The following is a 14,412-nucleotide window of genomic DNA, read 5'->3' on the forward strand; positions in this document are numbered from 1 at the left end:
ATGAAACTAGCTAAATTCAAGCCAACATTTTTACACGGTTTTTGAATTTTACTTCTTGATGTTTTCACACGCATGTAAATATATCCAATATGTATTTGACCCAATATGTATATATGTTTATTTGACATCATTTCTTATTTTATAGTCATTTTATCTTTGTTATCACTTTGATTTGATCTTTAAAATTGTATTAATCTGTGCTGTCCTGTTTTTCATCCTTACCCTGTTGCTGTTAAACCGCTGAATTTCCCCACAGGGATTAAAAAAGGTCCATCTTATCTTAATAGATTTTATTGGCCGAGGTGCATTTGAAAACCTGATCGCAGTTAGAGATTGCAAAGTGAAGTGCACGTGCTGGAGTGTGTCGTTTTCTGAAGCGGATTCAGGCAACCACTGCTAACAAGTTAGGAGGAGCAGAGCAGTGTGAGAGAACTTAGCTAGGTAGAAAAACAGTCTGGCTGCTGCCTCTGAATGTGTGTCAGAGTTCGTATGGCGTGAGATGAAAAGAGCCTGGAGAAGAACTTTAATCCTCTTGATGTTTTGAAGAATTGAGTGGGTCGAGCAGCGATGTTGGCAGTAAAGGACAGGGGGACATTTAGTGTCACACTAAACATCCCCCCGTCTTCTAATTAAGTGTAACTGATGATGTAAAGCACTTTGAATGACCTTTGTGTCTGAAAATGTGCTATAGAAATAAACGTACCTTACCTGGCTTACACTCAGACTCCTTGCCTTTCGGGTAGATGAAACAGTGCAGACAAGCGAAGCAGGCTACACCACTTTTACCACTATTTCCATTCAGTTTTAATAAAAGCTTTAAAATGACTTTCAAAAACAGAATGCGACACAAAAAGATAAAAGACACTAAAGAGATGATATTATAAACATAATCACACATGCAGTCGGTCGTCATCATTTCAAGTATGTTTTCCCGTGAGTCGGGCACATTCAGATTTAGCACTATGTGATATGGCCATAGACATTTCAGTGTAAAACAGACGAATTACTGATTGACAAAAAAACCTTACAGGATATGGAGTGGTTACATTTATACGCCTCCTAAAACAGATATATTGAGGCATCACAATAAAAGTAACAAAGTCCTGTCAATGCTTATCGCGCCAGCATGGCTAAAGATTAATTTAGAGACTTTGATGATTGCCTCAGATTATTTACAGAAATTAAAAGCAGCCAGTTTATGGTCAAATGTGTGTTTTTTTCATATCAACTGAAATATAACTGAACATAAAGACAACTTAACTGAGTGTTCATTTCCAGATTAACAGAAGTGGATCCCAAATCTCCAAAGAGCTCTTTAGGTCCCTAGAGAAGGTGACCACCTCCTTCCCCCCCCCCCCCCCATCAGCAGGAGAGACTCGGCGGCTCAAACATTGATCAGTTTCTGTTTGGATTCTGAGTCCGAGTCCTGCCGGGACCTCTTCATTGTCTCCGACTTCGGCAGTCCATACAGATAGATGGAAACACACACTAAGAGAGCCCCAGTGGCAAAGGGGATCGCTGCACAAGAGGGAAAGAAAAGCAAAATGAGACATTCATATAAGTCAGAAAGACATAACACTTTCATGACACTCTAGGACACCGTACAGTTTGTTAAACATGCTAAGAGGCAACAGAGCATGATAAAAACACAAACAGGAAATCACGGAGGAGACAATCAAAGTGGACACAAATGAAACACATGATGGGGAGCACTACAGTGAGTAGGCGGATTTGAACAGGTGGGATGATTGCAGTGAAAATGCAGCTTTTTTCTTTAAAGGCGAAACACTAACAGATATGGATTGACGAAGATTATTCTGTTAGATAAAAATGGGAATTCAGGAATACATTTTTTCCAATGAATATGGATTTGTTTGACTCGAGGACACTGGGCTTTTTGGAAATGTTTTTGTGTCAAACTCATTTCATCGCGGGCAACATTAGCATTAAGGTTGCACTCAAAGGGGCCGGTTGTAACTTTAAGACTACATAAATATATATATAATATATTTAAAATAATGCATTATATTACATTATTGCCCCTGCATTGGATTATTATTGGATAGGGTAATAACTTTATAATTAACTACGTCTGAAAGCAGAAGTCTCGGCAAATAATTGCAAGTCTCTTCAGTGCCATGTCACAAAATGAGATGCATTGTGGGACATGTAGTTTATGGGCAACGTTACTTCTGTAAAGTCGCATGTAACCATATAATAAACGCATTTTATTCTTTGCAAGCTCTTGAGCTTGACACCCCTGTTTTTAAACCAATGTGGAGCACCAACTACTGGACTCTAATTCTCAGTACTGGTACAACCCTGATCATTAGTTCACCAACACTTATGTTTGAGATATTAACGTACTTATATGCAGTCCAAACAATAGGACAGACGCCACAGTTGACAGGACGATGGCGGCCGCAGCCGAGAAGCCCTTCATGATGTTGTCTGTGTACTTCACCACCACCGACGTGTACAGACCACCTACACTGGCCAAGACTGGAGGCAAAAAGAGCAGTGTCAGCTAAAATACTGTTGGAAAAAAGTAAAATCAAATATAAATTATCCTTGGTTTATGTCGTACTTACGCACTACAAAGTACACCCAGTGCGTATAACCGAAGAAGAAGCCGTTCTCCAGGACCTTATTACCGTCGTTCAGGAAAACACCGATCAGGGTGATCACAATACCAGACAGGTACATCTGGATGTTTCTCACCCACAGGGAAGTATCGGAGCTCTTTAACACCTTCTCAAAGTACACGCCTTTAGCAGAAATGGACACAAAACTACAAGTGAATACTCAAAAATCTTGAATTACGGTAAGACAAGACGATATATCTGAAACCTCAATGACATTCCATTTTCCTGAGGAAAGAAATATTTCAGGACAGCAGCAGGTGTTCATTTTGGCAGTGTTTTAGCATTTGTATTTAGTGTGGTAGCTAAATAAATATTGGATATAATTAGGTAAAAGCAATTTCCACAGAATCCTTTGACAGTTTTACCTGCAAATCCCGAACAAAGGACAGCAATGGCGATGGCGACAAACCCAACAAAAGGATTTTGCTCCACCTGAAAAACAAAGACATGAGACCACAGACAGGAGGTAAATTACTACCTGCAATTTCAGTAGAACCAGCCAATAAAAACCACAATCCATGACCTTGACGGCATGAGTCACAGTTATCAAAATATATAATAATGTTCAACTTTCAGGGTTGGATTAATGAAGTACTTTCAGTCTAACTAAATTATAAAAAATAAGAGATGTGCTCAAATAATTATATATAAAGTAATTTCATGTTATTGCCTAAAGTCTAAGGCAAATATTAATAAGTATTTTCTGTTTTCTCTCTTTTTATTTTAGAGTCAAATTTTCTTAGTTATCCTTATTTCATTTGTCTTGCGTTGTTACATGTTGTATTAGACACAACGTTTTAAAAAAGAGACACCAGTATGGTTGTATAATTTAAATTGTAACTTAAACAGCACCAGACACTTTTTACGCTGCTATGGACAATCTTGCACTAATGTACATTCTCAAAATATTGAAGTGACTGTAATTTTGTATATATTGATTGTTGTTTTTATTCAGGTCTTAATGTGTGCACATGTAAAAATGTGTCTTTGACTGTGTACATATTTGCACAAATATTTTTTATATACATGTTTTTATATTCGTGATTGTGGGAAACGGTATTTCGATCTCTCTGTCTGTACACGCAAACTGGAAGATTGACAATAAAGTTGACTTTGACTTTGAGCCCCCCACCCACCTGAACTTTAGTGGCCTCTCCAGGCTTCCATTGGACGAGTGAGACGCCCCCGCAGAGCATGAAGACGGAGAACCACTGCAGGCGGTTGAGAGAGCGGTTCAGCATGAGGACCATGCACAGGGCCGTGCACGGGATCTTCAGCTGATAGGTCACCTACACAGGAACACACAAGTTAGTTCTAAAAATGATTAACTATGGATTTTTTTTAAACATATTTATTGAGGGAAGGGGGGATGAGTTCCTGTTCAGCAACACACTAATACGGCAGCTATGCACATACTTGGATATTATAACCACTGTTTACACTTCTTTCTCTACAAACCTCACATGTAAGGGAAGTTTCTGTAATGGGCATTATGTGTTTGAATCCTATGAAAAACATAGGCCAAATGGGGTTGCAAGCTTAACCTTTTCAGCACCAACAAGTGTATCAACATTGTTTGTAATCAATCAAAAACAAAACATTAACTGGTGCTTTTCTCTGATTAAATTGCAATATCTCCCTCAGCTCCTCTGCAATGACGTGCAGCCGCTAGTTAATCGATTGCAGATGCTGTCGCTTCCTCCGAGGGATTACAAATGAAAAAATGCTCTGATGGGTGTTGAGGAAATATTTTCCAAGGCCCATAACTTTGACCCAGTTGATCAGTTCATACTGTCCTGACTGAGCAGCACTCGCACCTGTAACCTTGGCTGCTGTGCTCTCAGCGTTTTGTCTCCCTGTTCCTGCCTGTTGGCGTCAGCTGACAGAGGTGTTATGGTTATATCTTGTTGTGCACAATAAAATAAAATCAAAGTTTATTTATAAAGCACATTTAAAAGCGATTCTTGGTCGGGCCAAAGTGCTGTACATGTAATAAATACTACAATCACTTAAAAACACATTACTACATTCATAATAAAAGACAATAAATTACAACAGATATATAAAAAACACAGGGAAATGTCAGGAGTCGTGCTCCGCTCTGACTAAAAGGCCAGGGAGAAGAAGTGTGTTTTAAGAGTAGATTTAAAACCCCCTGGGGTCTGGGCCGACCTCACATGGAGGGGCAGAGTGTTCCAGAGCCTGGGGCCAGCTGCTGCGAAGGCGCGGTGCCCTCGGGTTTTGAGCCTGGTCTTGGGCACCATCAGCAGCAGCTGGTCAGCAGACCTTAAAGCTTTGGCTGGGGTGTAGCGCTGGAGGAGTTCAGCTATATAGGCCGGAGCCAGCCCATTTAGTGCAATGTTGATTCTTCTGTCTGAACTAGCTAAATACACGGGTCTGGGGTAGAGTTCTTCAGAATTGATTGTGGCATCTCAACCGTGTGGTCAACCCGTGGCCCGTGACATGTCTTGTGAATTTTCCGGCCGAAGCTCCAAATAAACCGTCAGTGTTTGTCATCAAAGCTCCAGCTCTCCTCGTGTCTCTCTGAGTCCTGATGTTGGATGGCCCGCCCAAGTGAATGCTATGTGTGGGAAACACTGATTTGTACATTCCTCATTAAAGAAAGGATTAAATGCATACCTGATAAACTGCAGCATCGAGGTTGCTCAAGGCAAGAAAGGCCATGTTGTTCTGAATCGCGTACACTACGGATGGCACGCTCAGCTTCAGCAGCTCTTTGGGGCTGCAGAATACATGTTCCATTAAAGCGCTCTTCAGTCTGGGAAAACTTCCCGTTTCTCTGGGAAAGGGGACATAAAAACAGACTGATGAAGAAGTATAAATGTAAAGTTTAAATGCATTTGATTATTCTTTGAAACAGATCTATTACACCTCAGAAGTCGTTGAATCACTGTTCTTGAATTCCTTTTATAATCACAAAGGACTCACCAGTCATTCTTGTACAAACCAGTTAGGCAGCTCAGCACCTGAACTAAATATGTCTCAAAATGGTCACAAATACCTGACGTCAGTTACATGCCACTATGATATGTTAGATAACTCTAGCATGTTAGTTTACATGATATTAACTAATACATGGACAATAACATCAGCTGTGAACTTTTTACATAATGTCCTATGATATTCAACATTTATCATAGGTGTGCTTGTCTGTAGCCGACTCACTAACTTATGTCAGTTTTTTTAAATACTTATAATACTAACAATTTAGGGGAATACATCATGGCCACTGTTTGGTCAGATTTTACCTTAAAGGGGACCTATCATGCGAAATGCACTTTTATACATAAATGTGTCCCCGGTGTGTCAGGGAACTCACGCAGTGTCAGAAAATAAAACCCTCTCTCTTTTCCTCCGTACCCAAATCTCTAAAAACGGGGCTACAACAGAGCTGATCCAGATTTGCGTCCGATATGACGTAATATCTAGGGATGCACGATATTGGGTTTTTGAAACCGATACCGATAACTTCCTGCTTCTCAAGACCGATACCCGATAATAAAAAAAGATTTACGCCACTATTTTTTTTCCTTGGCCGCCCCGTAGTTTCAGAGCGCATCGAGTTTAAAATACCATCTACAAGCTGATGCTGACAGCCCCGCTCCTGCCGCCCGCTTGTGGCAGACCACACTTCCACGCTCACCGGCAGGCACCGACTGGCCATCGGGGGGACTGGGAGGGTGTGTGTGTGGCCCGAGCGAGCGAGAGAGAGACCTTACGTGCATTGTTGTTGTTAGCATCTGGTGCTAGCTAGCTGCGCTAACGGATATAAGGAGCTGTTTAAATGAAAACAGAGGAGCGACATTTCGCCACAACTGCGCCGAGCACTTAACTTTATGCAGGAAGCAGACAGCGGGACATTGTAGGAGAAGTCAGCACACGCAGCACGGATAGTGCACAACATGATTGCAGCGTCCAGGCAGCTCCGGTTCGAGCATATGCCTTGAGTTGCACATAGCTCCAAAGCGCACACCCACGCACACGCGATAATTATCGTGCATCCCTAGTAATATCGGAAATGTGGACCCACGACACTATCAGAAAGTTGCTATCAGAAACAATGACCGACTGTTTTGGACGTAATATGGTCCGTGTTTACATTAGCATCGCTAACACTCAGAGCTAACCTGCACTGGAGAGCATGTGTGTGAAGAAGCAGGAAGTAAAAAGGAACTCACCTTGTGGTATAACCGGCAAGAGAGAAAGCCTTTGAGCTCCATACTGTTTCAGAAATAACCCTTGATAATCCATGATATGGCGTTTCATCACCGCCGTATTTAGTTTAGACGGTAGCTGCCGGGTCCCACGTGAGCTCAGCCCCCTCCTTTTTTAATTTGTATCAATTTTTACTTTTTTAAAGCTTTATACCCCAAATCAGCACTTTTGAAACAGGAAGTGAAATAGAGGGATATGAGGCATGGCTAGAATGGGTGATCGGTGCTGTGTTTTACAACACCTTTCTCTGTCATCTATCTACCTTCATGATGAGTTATTGAGAGAGATGTTGTTTATAATTCCCCTTTTTTTTTTTACTTAGAATTGTAAAAATACTTTTCCTTAAAGGTGGAGTAGGTAAGTTTGAGAAACCGGCTCGAGATCGCTAGAATTTAAAAATACACAACCGGAGAAAATCTGCCACTTCCTTACAGAGCCCCTCCTCCAACACACACGAACGCGCACATGACCAATGAGGGCACGAGATAAGTTTGTGCCCCGATGGAAGGCTGACAGACAGGTAGGCCATCCAATCCGTTTAGCTGGCCGGCTAAACGGATTGGTTGTACTTTTTACAGTATTACAACTTATACAGATGACATTTTTTTTATGGATTTTTTGTCAAAGCACTTCAGATATTCATTGCTATCGGGATGTTAAGAGCATTCCATGGAATATAACAAAAAGTGTATCTCGAGCCGGTTTCTGAAACTTACCTACCACACCTTTAATTTTCAGAGTATTTTTTCCAAGTATCACCACTCCTGTTGTAAAATGTGTAGTATGTGACACTTACTTTGTCAGCATCCCCAGACTCATTACCAGTTTAATGACCTCAGCGAGGCACACTGCGGTTGTAGCGTAGTACATATCGCCCGTTGAGATGGTCCTGGTGTACCGCAGGGCCACTGTGTACGTGGCCGCCACCATGGTCATCACCGTCAGGCAGTACATCTTGAAGATCGCGCTCACATTTTCTGAGGGTAACAATCAGAGGTGGAATAAGTACTCATATATTGTACTTAAGTAAACGTACCTGAATCCAGGAATACTCTGTGACTGTTTGTTTTTTCTTCTGTGTTAAACAGGTATTGTGAAGTTAAAACAATATTTCTCCAGATAATAACTATGGAAGCCCCTGAAAATAACATTTATAAATTAAATCTGGGCCTTGTTATGACCTTATATCTCAAATGAATGACAAACGTTCTGAGTATAATGATATCATATCTCAAAAATAATTAAATTAGTTTGTCAAACTAACAAGAACATTATGTTAAGTAAAATTCCTGGTTTTGCAAATGTTACTCAAGTAAAGTACAACAGTATCAGCATCAATATATACTTAAAGTAGCCTACTAAAAGTAAAAGTACTCATTATGCAGATTGGCCCATTTAAGAATATTACATTATATTCTAATTCAAAATTCAAAGGTTTTATTGTCATGTGCACAAAGCTACAGTGTAGAAATGGCAATGCAAATCTTATGAACTGAGCTCCTCCAACAATCCAACATATATAATAAAATACAAAATGAAAAGTAGTGCAAAAAGTATTTATACATGCAAGTAGAATATGATATGTACAAGAACAGAATATGAAATAAAATAATGTAAATTAAGACTAAATTAAATACAGTTTATTGCGTGGATAACTATTTATATAAATATACTTATTTGCAAGATGACAATTGCAAGATGACAAACAGGAATGTAATATGTTTTCATGATAATTATTGCTGCATTAATGAGTTTACCAAAGGTAAATATATTTCACATCATTAACCAAATCTGTGAAGTAACTACAGATATTAAGTGCTTGTAGTGGAGTAAAGGTACATGATTTACCTATGGATTGTGGGGTAGAAGAACAAAGCAGGAAACAATTTAAATACTCAAGTAAAGTACTAGTGTGCAGTGACCATTGCATGTATACAAAATATGTGTAATGTGTGTATTTGTAAAGCGCTTTGAGCACTGGAAAAGCGCTATAATAAATGTAAGGAATTATTATTATTAGTGTCTCAAAAATAGTACAGTACTTGAGTACATCTACTTAGTTACTTTACAACACTGCAGCTAACAGTCATTTTCATACAGTTATTTATCACTCAACACAAGTGTTAGCAAAAACCGAATCACACTATAAGTGACAAGTATTCCCCAGCTAGCAGTTTCACTTCTTTGTTTATGTTTATACTCAATTTAGAGGACACACGTTCCTGTTAACAGCTAGCATTAGCCTATCATGCTAGCTTGTATTATGAACCGTTTCAACTCACCGACAGCCATCGCTGCGCTGTTTGGTGTCAGTCCGGGAGGTTAGCAACTCGAGTTCCCGACTGACTTCACAGGCCATCAAAAGTTATAAAGATATCCTGAATGGATTTAAGAACGCTGCCCGACGAGCAACACATCATTAGATAATGAGTAGTTCAGTAGTTCCTGTTTGATTACTTATTGCCTATATTTCCCAGAATGCTTAGCGAAGGACGGACGGAGGGTGCGTTTGTTTTTGTGTCGCGGAATTACTTTTTTAAAATTTCAAACATTTTATAAATTAACTATAAAGAAATAAATATGAATAAATTAGTGATGAAGACAAAAGCTAACATTTCAACTAAAGTATTGATTAATTGACAGCATTTTCTAAAGTGGTGCCATATTGTTGTAATGTAAAATCTGGAATCTGGAAATCTAAAAGTAGTCAATTTCTTCTTGTGAATGTTCAATTTCCCAAAAGATAAAATAGTTGTATAAGAAAACTATAAAAATATATATTTGTATCAAATCCATCATCTTTAAAGTTCATAAAAATGTCCTCATCCTGAAGTGTGTCCCTGTGTCACAGAATTGTCATTACTTTATATAATAGTGCTGGATATTTTAAATCATAGTTGATTTATTGGCTTATTCATATTTTGTATTAGCTAATAATCTGTATCAGTAAAGTAACTAGTAATTATTATTGTCAAAAAAGGTAGTGGAGTAAAAAGTTATTGCTATTGACATTGAAGCAGTTGGGCTATAATTAAAAATATGTCCAGGTTATTTGACCCAAATTACTCTAGATCTAACAGCACATTATAAGATCTTAAATTACTCAAACATGCATTTAAATCACTACTCATACATAAAATAAATCCCCAAAATAAAATGTTACAGTAGCAATACTCACACGTAAGAAAACACAGACTCAATGAATACCTGTTTGGGTGTTTTATTTATTTTTGACAAAAAAACAAAACATGTTCTTTAGTTTCATTCAAGTAACTTGACAATTTCCACAAATCTATATTTTTGAATAACAGCACAAGGAATTGAAAAATAATCTGTAAATCAGGTTTGCAGAAAGAGAAATAAATGATCTTTTACTGGATTTATCTGAACTCTTTATAGGTCAAACCTGGATAACAACAATATCATACAATCAAGAAGATGATTGATGTTCTTAGGGGATAATCTGATACAGCTAATATTAAAGAAAACAAACGTAATACTTTAAATAACTAATATCTGGCATTAATTGACCAATTCCTTTAATGGCTATTCAAACCTCCACATAACAATCTGTCCATCTGTCTGGACTTCTTGCAGGGCAGCAGGAGCGAATCCTCTCTCTCTGAAAGCACCACAACACCTTTTTTGAACATCACAGCCAGCTGGTAACACATTGAAACGGCAGGTGATTTTAAATGAGAATCAATGGTATTACCCATCAGAGAAGAGATTCTTAGATGTTATAAATGACGGGAAAACATCCACCACTTCTTGTTTGTACTCTCACAAAGACCACAGCTTGTGATATTATTTTCGGTGTAGCTCTACCACAAATGGCACACGGTCCATGCACTGCTGCTGGAGGCAAAGCTTTAAATGGAGCATTGTAACTGCGACAAAGGTGAACTCAACAGTTATCAGAGGGAACATGCTCGAAGCCCTCGCTCTCCCTCACCAGCGCCCTCTCCAGGATGATACGGCCCTCCTTGTAGCGCTGGCTTTCCTCAGTGGCGTATTCGTACATCCAGCCCAGCTTGCTGTTGCAGTTCTTGCAGCTGACGTCCCGCACCATGTGTCTTCCTGTCAGCATGACTCTGTCCTGTACCTCGCTGTGCTGCAGATTCACAACCTGGAGGGCAGCAGACAAACATATGTTAAAGGTCCCCTATTATACTGTTTTTCATCAATATATTATAGGTCTCAGATATATACAAAACATGTCTCCGAAGTGTTCGGCTTGAAACATCAAACAGATCATTGCAGCATTACCCATAATCCCCTCTGTTTCAGCCCCGTTTCAAAAGTGCTGATTCTGTGTCTGTTACTTTAGATGAAAATAAGGAGCCCCTCCCCACGCCCCTCTGAGAGAGATTTGGTTAAAAAGAACACAATGGTGCTCTAGGAGGAGATTCAGGTGATAAGGTGGGGGGGGGGGGGGTTACCTTGGTTGGTGATTGGCTAATGGTTACACAAGCTAAAAAAATAAGTGGCCAAAATCTGATCGGCTCATTTTCAGACTGGTTTTTATAGAAATGGATCAGGACAAAAAGAGAGTGAATCTTCTTTCCTGAAACTTTCAGAATCTCTTTACACAGAGGGGACACGTGTTGATGTATAACATACATGAAAAAGTGGATTTTGCATAGTAGGTGACCTTTAATGTAACAGTTTATTAAGTTTCTAGTGATTCGTTTTTATTTTTTATAAAGCAAATTACAGTAAGACAAGGTATTTAATTAAACATTGAAATGTCGGATAGGTGTGGAGCAGATTTGGTGGCAAAAATACTGAATCTGACGTTGTAGCTGCAATTATTTTTGATTTATTGATTTATTGTTTTAAAGAAGAGCATTAGGTCAGGCATAATGTAAGGAAATAAAGAGTAAGATTTTCATTTTTTGCCTTTTAAAAATAAAGTTGAAAAACTGGTAATAAAGTCAACATGTATAGTTAACCTATCTCCTTTACTACAGTGGAAATTACCACCTTAATTACCCTGACACTAATGATGGAGGTACCTTGTTGAACAGGAAAGCTCGTCCAGTGGCTCCAGTGAAGCGCGTGGAGATGAGTTCAGTTCGGTTGGTCAGAATCGTGTCACAGTTTGCACAAGAGAAGAGGCGAGTCCCACCGATGTGATCCAAGAAGATTCGCCCCATGTTGCCTACCACCAGAAGGTACAAACAAAAACATACAAAGAAAGTAGCCTGTTAACATGATTTGACACACATTTCTGTAGCAATGAGAGGCACTGTGTGAACCGACCAAGTTAAAAGTTACATTGTCATAGATGAGCAATATGTTGATTTACAGTGAGATGTATAATGTGTTTACAAGGTGGCAGCTCCCCCTTTAATATCTCTTGTATAAGGAAATGTTTTGGGCCATATTACTTAAATACCTGTTTTGCATCAATGTGATAAAGTAACTTGATTTGGTAGGTATTTATTGGTGCTGGATTTGCCAAATAAATTCAAGTCTGATAGATTCTAATTAAAAAGTGGCCCATTGCAGGACCGTCTGATAGATTCTAATTAAAAAGTGGCCCATTGCAGGACAATATAAATATCATATGTTTGGATTATAATTATTGATGCATTCGAGTGTTATCAGAGCTGGTAAAGGTGCAGCTAATTTTATTTACTTGTGGATTTACTCCTGGTGTAACTTAAGTCTCATTTAGTGTAAAAAGTAACTAAAGGTATACAATAAATGTAGTGCAGTAAAAGCACACTGTTAACCTCTGAATTGTAGTGGGGTAAAAGTAGAAATCATTAAGACATTTAAATGCTCAAGTAAAGAACAATTCCCTCAAAAATGTACTTAAGTACAGTACTTAGAGTAAATGTAGTGACTTTACACCACTACTTTATATACAGTTTGTTTATTTACAACATTCATTTTGTGGTGACGCTCAGTAAAGAAACGTACGACTTTCACGCTTCACTTGAAGGCATAATTTGGCAAAACAAGGCTAAGCAAAAGTCAAGAAAAATACATGTCACTGTGGAATAGCTTCCTATCATTACTGGCAGAATGTCAGTTTTATGAATGAAGAAATCACCGGTCTGTCAGAGAACAAATGTCAAAGGCGTCCAGAAACAGCTAACGAATAAACAACGGTAAACTGAAAGCCTTATTTCTCACCTCGTAACGTTAGCTAGCGGTAAAGCAGTTGCTAAGAAATTGAGATGTTTTGTCGTCAAGTCCGTTAATCACCAGTTTGCCTTTATTTTCAGGTGATTAATCAAGAAACATGCCGTTGTTCCCTCTGTTATTGATATCAAATACAGCTGCAATCAATGGCGTTCGCTCCAATCATGCTCCAGACAATAACAACGACATCTTCCGCTCAGAACTTTCAAAGTGAATCACCGCTAAAACATTTATTGAGCTGTGGCTATTTTAAGACGATTAAAACTTAAATATTATGATTGCAATAATATTCTGTACATTAAGTCGACTCTGTAGAGAAAACTAGATTCCAAAACGCCGTAATTAGTGTGTGTTTCGTTTCCATTAAAAAGACCGTGCTTTTATTTTGAAAGCAGAGTCTCATCAATGTAGCTCCTAATCATATCCGCAAGAGGGCAGCAAACCATATGCGTACACACCAACCATTTCATTTGGCAGAACAATTAAAGTGTAACTTTTTAATAAAAAATGTAAAAGGATGTACTCCTGTAGGGCCCATTTTTGAATAAAAACATAGAGAATACGATTAAAATGTTGCCATGTAGGTCAAAATTGCAAAATGCAAAAAAGCTTGTCAGTATTCTTTTGATTTGTTTTTATAATATAATGAGATACGGAGTCAATATTTTTGAGCACTTCTATATTTTCTTATCATAATGACTCCTTCTTTTGCTCTTTTGTTGAATGTTTACCTCTCATCATACAATTTAATGTTGTTTAAAATATAAAAATATTTATAATATTCTTTAATAAAGAGCAATGTCAGCCTTAACCTAGGCCCAGACCCTGTTTCTCAGATGTTGAATATTCTTTTGTGTTTAATTAATCTAATGTTGGATAAAGATAAAGATCATTGTTCAATCATGGTGACCTCTTCTGATCTACAGCCTGTTAAGAAAAAAATAGACATTGCGCAAAGTTATCAAATATTATCGGCCAATGTATCTTTGATCGAGGCTATCACAGGCCACACCTTAGATCAATATCAAGTACTTACAGGGCCGTCCTTCCCTACAGGCCGATCATGCAGGCTGCATGGGGCCTCACATTGCGCAGGGGGCCTCGGCTTATGAGCTCAGCTTGTGCGTTCTCTGCACATTTCATGGTGATGCTCAGCCTCTCCCCTTAAATCCTAAGAGTCATCATCATGTCAACCACAACAAGGAGAAATACTGATAGAAATGTGTGTGTACTGTGTAGTTGTTGATACATTGCTGAGGGAACTACATTTGAATACAGATTTAAGAAATATCAGTTGTTGAGCATGTAATAAGCATGTTTTGTCTTGACTATATTACAAATATATTATAATAAAATAATATAGTGTTTATATTAT

The 14,412-nt window shown here is 38.5% G+C and overlaps 2 protein-coding genes across 2 annotated transcripts; both read right to left on the reverse strand.

Annotated features, from left to right (window-relative positions):
* Positions 1–780: 780 nt before the first annotated feature.
* Positions 781–9,350, reverse strand: slc35a1 (solute carrier family 35 member A1). Its single transcript, XM_034075893.1, has 8 exons — positions 9,164–9,350; positions 7,678–7,858; positions 5,286–5,445; positions 3,782–3,934; positions 3,011–3,077; positions 2,592–2,768; positions 2,368–2,502; positions 781–1,518 (listed from the first exon to the last, which is right to left on the reverse strand). Exons 1-8 carry the CDS (start codon positions 9,171–9,173, stop codon positions 1,385–1,387), a joined length of 1,017 nt encoding a protein of 338 aa, XP_033931784.1. The 5' UTR covers positions 9,174–9,350; the 3' UTR covers positions 781–1,384.
* A 735-nt stretch (positions 9,351–10,085) lies between these two features.
* Positions 10,086–13,227, reverse strand: LOC117439892 (protein yippee-like 5). The gene is made up of 3 exons (XM_034076020.2): positions 13,029–13,227; positions 11,900–12,045; positions 10,086–11,010 (listed from the first exon to the last, which is right to left on the reverse strand). Exons 2-3 carry the CDS (start codon positions 12,038–12,040, stop codon positions 10,789–10,791), a joined length of 363 nt encoding a protein of 120 aa, XP_033931911.1. The 5' UTR covers positions 12,041–12,045; positions 13,029–13,227; the 3' UTR covers positions 10,086–10,788.
* Between the last annotated feature and the right edge of the window lie 1,185 nt (positions 13,228–14,412).

The sequence above is a fragment of the Pseudochaenichthys georgianus genome, chromosome 24 (genome assembly GCF_902827115.2).
Source record: "Pseudochaenichthys georgianus chromosome 24, fPseGeo1.2, whole genome shotgun sequence".
Taxonomy (NCBI): domain Eukaryota; kingdom Metazoa; phylum Chordata; class Actinopteri; order Perciformes; family Channichthyidae; genus Pseudochaenichthys; species Pseudochaenichthys georgianus.

Coding starts and splice junctions, on each gene's coding strand:
- slc35a1 (XM_034075893.1), bottom strand. Junction 5,446..7,677: donor AGTCTGGGGATGCTGACAAA/GTAAGTGTCACA, acceptor CCCCTTTCCCAG/AGAAACGGGAAGTTTTCCCA. Junction 1,519..2,367: donor ATTGTTTGGACTGCATATAA/GTACGTTAATAT, acceptor CCTCTTGTGCAG/CGATCCCCTTTGCCACTGGG.
- LOC117439892 (XM_034076020.2), bottom strand. CDS start 12,040: ATGGGGCGAATCTTCTTGGATCACATCGGTGGGACTCGCCTCTTCTCT. Junction 11,011..11,899: donor GAGCTTTCCTGTTCAACAAG/GTACCTCCATCA, acceptor GCTGCCCTCCAG/GTTGTGAATCTGCAGCACAG.